Source organism: Asparagus officinalis, chromosome 4 (genome assembly GCF_001876935.1).
Source record: "Asparagus officinalis chromosome 4, Aspof.V1, whole genome shotgun sequence".
NCBI classification, from domain to species: domain Eukaryota; kingdom Viridiplantae; phylum Streptophyta; class Magnoliopsida; order Asparagales; family Asparagaceae; genus Asparagus; species Asparagus officinalis.
Window position 1 is genome coordinate 140,143,206 of NC_033797.1, and position 8,462 is coordinate 140,151,667.

At 39.2% G+C, this 8,462-nt stretch overlaps 1 protein-coding gene across 4 annotated transcripts; it reads right to left on the minus strand.

Moving 5' to 3' along the window:
- Window positions 994-4,298, minus strand: LOC109839567 (serine/threonine-protein kinase-like protein CR4). 4 transcript variants are annotated; one of them, XR_002246668.1, is made up of 2 exons: window positions 1,190-4,298; window positions 994-1,102 (listed from the first exon to the last, which is right to left on the minus strand). XR_002246668.1 is itself a non-coding variant. In XM_020408045.1 (2 exons), exon 2 carries the CDS (start codon window positions 3,864-3,866, stop codon window positions 1,248-1,250), a length of 2,619 nt encoding a protein of 872 aa, XP_020263634.1. In that variant the 5' UTR covers window positions 3,867-3,969; window positions 4,067-4,298; the 3' UTR covers window positions 994-1,247. The 4 variants fall into 4 exon arrangements, 2 of the variants coding, with proteins under 2 accessions (XP_020263634.1, XP_020263635.1); XR_002246669.1 differs by having other exon boundaries at window positions 1,183-4,298; XM_020408045.1 differs by having other exon boundaries at window positions 994-3,969; window positions 4,067-4,298.

Sequence of the window (8,462 nt, forward strand, 5' to 3'; positions counted from 1 at the left end):
ATGGGAAAATTTACAAAATAGACCATTTTTATGAAATATATAGCGAAATAGACCACTTTGAAAAATAATTAGCAAAATAGATCTCTTTTGAAAAAAAGAGGTCGATTTTGAAAAACAAGGCTCAGAAAACATACGGGACTACTAGTCCCGTATGTTTAAAGCCAACTAATCACGGATTAGTGACTCAGAAAACATACGGGACTAGTAATCCCGTATGTTTTCTGAGTAAAAATTTTTACTAATCCGTGATTAAAACATACGGGACTACTAGTCCCGTATGTTTTCTGAGCTGTTTTGCAAAATAGACCTCTTTTTAGTCTGTTGGCCAAAAAAATATCTATTTTGCTAATTATTTAGCAAAACGGTCTATTTTGCTAAATAATTAGCAAAAACGGTCTATTTTGCAATTTTTCCCGATCCAAATTCATCTGAGAAGGTGTTCCCACTCTGGGTTGAAGGTTAAAAACTTAGTGGGACCTCCTACAAGCGTGAGGATTCGAACTCAGTTTACCACTCTCCAAGCCAAGGTTACCCTTGTTAGCAAAACAAATAAAAATAAAATAAGATAAAATATTTAGCCCTACTTCATAGCAAGGCTAATAATGTAACCATAAAAGTCTAGGAGGTAACTCCTCTCCAATATGAAGTATGAACCCAGCATGCACATGCATAGGATACGGAATATTTAAAAAAAAAAACGCTGAAAGAAATATTTATATCCTTTGTGGTTAGTTGGACGAAATCTTTTTTCACAAACTATTTCCAAGGCTACCGCAGCACATGAATCCAGACATAGGAAAGTATACAACCATTACATAGTATTTCAATTCTAGCACCTCCTCCGTTCTTCTACAGGAACCAACTCTTTGAACGTACAAACTCAACATGAAATTGTTATTAAACCCTCGTCAGGCCTCAACTTGAACAGAATGAAAATAATTTTACATGATTATTTTCGTGGATTATATTAATTTCCAAGCAGATGCACAAATATTTGGCAAAGGGCAATATGCAACATCCTCTTCCATTCAAGTTTCAAGTTTCATTCCCCAGTTCTACAGGGCTACATCCTTCCAACATCGAAAGATGGGTGATGAAACAACTGCATTGTCAATAATGTCAATATATAAAAAAAAGGCTTCTTGAAGAAGAAGGAAAGAAATAAAACTGCTAGAAATTCACCTCTGACCTTCAAATTGATTCAAAGGATGATCATGATAAAAAAGAAACAGATAACCCTTCAACCTTTAGAAATTATGTTGCAAAAATAAATCCTCTTGTGGAGAGGCAGGCCCAATTTCTTCCTCCAAGCACCTCAAGCTATCTCCTACAGTACTAGCATTCCCCAAATTCCTCCCTTCTAAGATTTTGCCATCACCATCCGCATCAGATACCGAAGATTTCCTTCTCTGCGACGAAGACGTCACACTTGGAAATGTAATCCATGACGGTGCTCTGAACTCGAACCTCTGATCCTCCAACTCAGCAGTCTCAATTTCAGAAGCAGACTGATTTGAGGACCTTTGTGAGGTTGGTTTGTTATGCAACCTACTGCTTCCAAGAACTACTTCAGTGGGTAAGATCGGTTGATCGTTGCATGGGCTGCCCATTAACAAAGCTAGAGCTCGCTCTAATGCGGTCGTCACTTTATCCATTGAAGGCCGATCCTTGCCTCTCATTCTCACACATTTACATGCTATGGCGGCGATTTTCTGAAGAGCTTCGACATCTGAAGGAGGTTTTGTCGCCGGGTCTAACATTGCTGAAATGTTCCCAGCTTTGATCAATGGTACTGCCCATTCTACTATGTTACCTTCTTCAAATTGCATGTCAATGGCTTTTCTACCGCTTAAAATTTCGAGGAGGAGGACCCCGAAGCTGTAGACATCGGATTTTGTTGTGAGGTAGTGAAGCCTGTAGTATTCTGGATCGAGGTAGCCAAGAGTTCCTGCTGGGAGTTCAGATAAAGGGGAGCTACTGTCGGTTGGGCCTAAGAGAGAGAGACCGAAATCAGAGACTCGAGCATTGTGCTCTTCATCGATTAGAATGTTTGAAGACTTGATGTCTCGGTGGATTACAGGGGGGCAAGCGTAACCATGTAAGTACTCAATTCCTCTTGCAGCTTGAACGGCGATTGTGACCCTTCGAACCCAATCCAATTGTTCTTTAAGGCTCGGGTCTTTACCGTGAAGATGTTGGTATAAAGACCCATGAGCCATGAACTCATATACTAAGAGTCTCTCTCCACCTTCTTCGCAATAACCAAGTAAGTTAAGCAAATGAGCATGGTTCAGCCTTGAGAGCAAGTCGAGCTCAGTTCTAAATTCCTTCGAGTTCTTCTTCATATCTGATGATACTACTATCGATCTTTTCACTGCAACAACTGTTCCATCCTTTAAAACCCCTTTGAAAACACAAGAGAAGCTGCCTTTTCCTACTTGTGACTCTTCTTTGAATCCTCCCGTAGCTTTCTCCAACTCTTCGTAGGTGAACATTCGAGCTCTCTGAATCTTGAGCTCCTCAACATTATCAGGCCGGATTTTTACAGACTCCTTATGAAATGAACACGTTCCACCTCTCCCATTCTTTAATTGAATTCCCCTACACCGACATTTCCTCAACTTATACCGAACATAAAGGCAAGCAACAAGCGAAACCAAGAATATCAATACAACCACGAAAACAATCTCTCCAATGAAAATTGGCACAGAAAACCTCCAGGTCTTAGATTTCTTTCCTGAACCACAATATGTAAAACACTCGGGCGAGCTACAATTTGAGCAGTTGAACTGATGAGTTCCTTCTAGACAGTCAGTGCTGCAAGGCAAGCAAATCCTAGATCCTTGTGGCTTGCAAAACCGATCACCTAACTTTTCATGGTTAAACTCGAAGAATCCAGGGCTACAAGAACTGGATGTGCATACCCCAGGAGAGACTGCGATGGGTAAAGACCAAGGGCCGCCGGTGCCCCAACAGCGAGGTTTCAAGAATTTATCAGCGACAATGCCACAAGTGAAGTAATCGCCCGCAGCCATCCCATAAACCCTAGAATCTTTCGGCGGTGGTAAACTATTTGGCAGACGTAAACCCCAGCAAACTACTCCCGGGCCGACACTCTTAATCCCACAAGAATGGAACCTTCCTCCGACAACTGAAAGCATTGGATCCATCGGTACATGCTCAACGTCATCTCTATTGCCTCCTACACTTCTCCCCCAACAGAACACCTGCAAATTCTCCAAGACCCCGCAAACATGAAACCCACCAGCTGAAATCGATCGGAAACTCAACCCTCTAGGTATCAAGCTTATGACATTGCTCCCGGTTTCATCCCCAAAGCAAAATGCCGATAAACTATGCTCAAACAGACCACAATTGAACCCCGAACCAGCTGAGATCGATGAAACTCTACCCCCAAATTGATGTGAAGCGGTCATATTATATCCCCAACAGTCAATTATAGAGCTTTTGTTATCGATTCTAAGCCCACAGAGATGATTATCACCAGCACTGATTGAAGAATATGCAGCGTTTCCTTCCATTGGTTGAGGGACTCCCATCTTGACATAGAAATTGCTCCCCCAACAATAGGGTTGCTTTGAATCCAAGAGAAGGCCACAAACAAAGCTATCACCAGCAGTTAGTCCTAAGAGAGGGAGCCTTGAAGGAGCTCCATAGACTATCGAGTTATCGGCGCCGAAACAGCTAACAGAATGAGAGCCATCTGAGCTTAGAGCACAAAACGCAGGGCCATTTTCACCATAGGAGACTGCAATTGAGGACATAGAGCCAAGGGACGAAACCCTTATGAAGATTGCCAAGGTCACAACTTGGATCAAGAGAACTGATGCTCCTCTATAGACCATGTTAAATTAAGACCCAAATGGACAAAATTTGATGCCACCCTTAGATTTTGTCATACAGAGCTCAACTTTGAAATGATGGTCCATGACTTAACATAGAAAGTAGCTTGATAGAAATACCCATATACTTCAAACCCCATATTTTAAAAACCCAAATGGGAAAACAAAGATGCAAGTTTCTAAATTTAGTTAGAAGAACTCACCAAGATTAGAACTTTCGAGGGAAAAAGCCCAATGAGCAGAATTCTTTGTGGCCTTCAGATTCTTTTCTCTCCGCTGGAAGGTTTTTGGTTGAGAGATTGTGAAGAGCAGAACAGACAGAGAGAGAGAGAGAGAGAGGGGTAGGAGAGAAGGTGAGAGCAATAAATGGCATTAACTGCAGTTCTCTGTGTCTAGGTGAGAGAAATAAATGCTCTCTATGTTTTCATGCCTGGATCTCTGCACACTTGTCCATCAATTCAAATTCTTCAGCGAGACTTATGCTTCATCTTTTTTTATGGGAACCTCTTATACGCACCCTCCTTTTATGGAACATGCACTCATTTCTTCTCTCTCGACATGCAATGTATGTATTGTTACATAGAGAGGTGTATAATTTTTTTTTTGTTTGAGTGATGTTATTGTTTGCTGTCATTGTATACTTGCTCCTTCGGAAAGATACACTAGTTATATACAATTAACTAGTGTTCCCCTGCAAATCAGGATTCCTTTTTTTATTTCCGCTACAGGAAGCCATTCTTTGAGGGGCTGTTTGTTTGCGATTTACGTAGGGGAAAAACCTGCCAAAAGTACAGCTTTTGACAGGCTTTCCACCCAAATCACCTCTAAAAGAGGCGATTTGGGTGGAAAGCCTGCCAAAAGTTGCACTTTTGGCAGGATTTTGGCATGCTTTCTACCCCTTTCCCCCTAAAAAATCTCTTTCCAAACAGCCCCAAACGGTGTAGTAATTTTTTATAAATGTTACAGCAATTGTAAAATGCTATAATATCCTGTTTTTTTGAGCTACAGTGATATTGCTACAGCAATAACACTACGTTAATTCATTGTATCATTATACTGTAGTATAAATAGTGAATTTTTAGAGTAGATATACACTTCTGTTGATCTTTGTTGTTTAATAAGCAGAGTGGTGGTTTTCTGTTGGATTCAGTTCTAATCCAAAGTGGATGAGGTCTAAGTTACTGAGGTAAGTATTTCAATACGTGGTGAAAAATAAATTCTTCCTTTTTTCCCCCTCTGGTATTATTTTACTTCTGTAATTTCTGGCATTAGCCTGTCAAACTTACCGAAAAGGGGTGCAAGGGATCAGAATCTACTTAATTTTTCTTCGCTGATTTTGACTGAAGCTAAGATATGGGAGGCCTCTCTCTTTTTGGCTTTATCCTCAAAAGTTATTTCTTTTTTTAAGGAGAGAAGGGCAATGTTTGTGTTCTTCTATACAACTTTTGACTTTATGGCCTTTGGCATCTAATTAGCACTGTAGTACTTTTCTAAAATCTAACGTACTCTTCTGAATTATGATGAGTCGTTGAGCTCTGTCATTTTGTCATCTGTAATATAATCTCACATCCTCTACATTTAAAGCAAGGTCACTTGGCTTTTGTTATGGAACAACAAGTTCTAGTATTTAATCCGTGTAAAGCACGGGTTAGTCTTCATATGATTGGCATATTAAGCCCATGCTAATGTTCTTCTATGTCGCTGACCTTGGCTTTTGTTATGGAACAAGTTCATTTTTCAATTGAACTAGTATTTAATCCGTGCAAAGCACGGGTTAGTCTTCATATGATTGGCACATTAAGCCCATGCTAACTGTGATCTCATGTTCTATCGAGTCGAGTCGTGTTTTTTGTACCTAATTCTAGGCTTGTCCATTTAGCCGCCGGTCCTGTGCCCGGGCCCGGTGCCCGGCCCCAAGAAACCCGTGCCAGGCACCGGGTTCTGGGCCAGGTACAGGCCGCCTCGTCGGCAGCCTGGGCCTGGCGCCGGAGCAAAAACAATTGTCCGCGGGCAATATAATGCCGGGCCGGGCGGCCGCGGCCAGCAGTGCGCCGGCCCGGGCCGCAACGGCGCACACTAAGGTGACGCGTTGAGGGTAAAAGGCCGGTCGGGCCGGTCATAATGGCTATTTTAGTCATTTTGATCGTTTTGCCCCTAAAACGGTCAAAAAATAATAAAAATGAGGGTATTTTGGTCATTTGTCTAGAGGGCTACCTCTATAAATAGAGGGGGGGGGGGGGGGGGGTTTCATTTGTTTTTCTCACACCAAAGCTCATCTACTTCTTTCTAATACTCTCTTATACACTCTTATACTCGCTTATACTCTCTAATAATCACTTTAGCTCTCTAATTCTTTAATCAAATGGCTTTCGGATCTGATTATGAAGAGCAAAATCTAACTCTTGATCTTGAAATAAGCTCTCCTACTACAGCTACTCCTACGGATCCTAGCGATGTTAATCCCGGATCCGGTGGAGTGACGATTCTACACCAAGAGGTCCTAAAAGGTCAAGATCCGATGTGTGGAATTTTTTCAAGAAGATAGACGTCACCAAACATGAACACGATAAGATACTCACCCAGAATGCTAAGTGTGCGTTGTGCGGCAAGATTTTCCAAGCTCATCATAAGAGCGGCACCAACCACCTCAAATGCCATTTAGATAAACATAACCAAGGCCAGACGCCTCAATGTGATATCCGACAATCTATGATCTCTCAATCCTCATCTTCTGGTAGTCTCGGTAGTTGGAATTATGACGCAGCCCGTGCTAGAAAATGCGTCATCAGGTTTATCATTCTTAAAAAAATTTCTTTTAAATTAGTAAAAGATGATGAATTTAAAGATTTATTTAGAGATGGTTTTTACCCCGCATTTAAAAAAAATTCTCGTCAAACTTGTCAACATGATATTTTAAAACATTATCAGGATGAACAAGTAAAAATAATTTCTTATTTTTAAAGTTTAAACTGTAAATTTTCTTTAACTTCTGGTATTTGGACATCTAGAGCACAAACAAGTTATTTATGTATCACAGCACACTGGATTGATAAAAATCTGCAAATGTTTAAAAGAGTTGTTTTTTTTTAAAATGTAAAGCCCATACTAATTCCAAAAGATGTTGACCATAGGTGGAATTCCACCTACGCAATGTTAAGTGTAGCAATAGAATATAAATAAATTATGAATGATTTTATTGCTTATTATTCTTCTAGTTCTAGCTTTGGTAGCACCTATAGAATAACTGAAGATGAATGGATAATTATAAGTAATTTAAAAGAGATGTTACAAGTTTTTTATGATGCTACAATGTTATTATTTGGCTGTTATTATCCAACAATTACTTTAGCTGCTTTACAAATTTTAAATATTCAAAAAAATGGTAAATATCGTATGGATGAAACCTTTGGAGATATAATTTTTTAAATGGAAAGCAAATTTAATAAGTATTTTAGACCTATGCTTATAATTTTTGGTTTGGGGATTCTTATTGATCCGTGTTTGAAGGATATTGGCCTTCGAAGTTTATTAAATTTACTGTATGGTAATCAAGTTATAGACTTAGATGATGGATCCACCCTTACTACAACTTCTCATCATAATGCTATTGGAAATTATTTTTAAACCTTATATGATGAGTATGCAGCTAAACATGGTGTAGCTGCATAACAGTCTACAGCTTCGGCTTCCTCAAGCTCAAGTCAAGTTAAAAGTGTAAGTTTTGATAGGTATGCAATGGTAGCTGAGCTAACTGGTGAATATGGACTTGGATCAGCATTGGAAGTTTTTGAAATAGATGAATATTTATCTGCTTCTTTAGTTAAATGTCAAAATAATAATTTAGATAGTTTGCAATGGTGGAGAGTATATAGATCAGTTTCATATCTTATACTTTCTACCATGGTCCGTGACTTACTAACAGTGCAGGTTTCGACGGTAGCTTCAGAATCTGCCTTCAACACAACAGGATGTTTGATCGACGACCACAGGACATCGTTAGATCCGTATACTGTACATGCGGTGATGTGCTTACAAGATTGGTGGAGGTATGAGAAGAGAACGCAATGCATCGATCGGTTGGCTAGAATTAAAGATAAATTTAAAAAGTTGGGACTAGCATATAAATATAAAGATTAAAGAATATTTATCAAATTATAATTTTTATTTCTTAGCTAAAAATTTATAATGAATTATTTTGGAAACAGTTGCAAATGATAGTGATATAGGTGAGTAGGTGACAACCTAGTTCGGATGTACTCATCTATTGTGATGCGACGAATTCCGAAATAAATTTATACTTGTAAATGATTTATTAATTGTTAATAAAGAAGTTATTTTTATCATCTTTTATTTTTATAATTTTTTGTTTTTATAATTTATGTAATTTTAAGTGATTAATAATATTATTGTTTTTTATTAAAAACTTGTGTACTTTTTTTATGTATAATTAAAAATTTAAAGAGATTAAAAAAATTTAAAGACAAAAATAAAATAAAAACAGGGCCGACCCGACCGGACCCGGGGCAACCGGGCCTGGGTTCAGGCTCCGATTTTGCTCGGCCCGGACCCGGTTTTCTGGGCCGGACCGGGTCGAGCTGG

Excerpts from the sequence above, each read along its gene's own strand:
- LOC109839567 (XM_020408045.1), bottom strand. The coding sequence starts at position 3,866 with ATGGTCTATAGAGGAGCATCAGTTCTCTTGATCCAAGTTGTGACCTTG.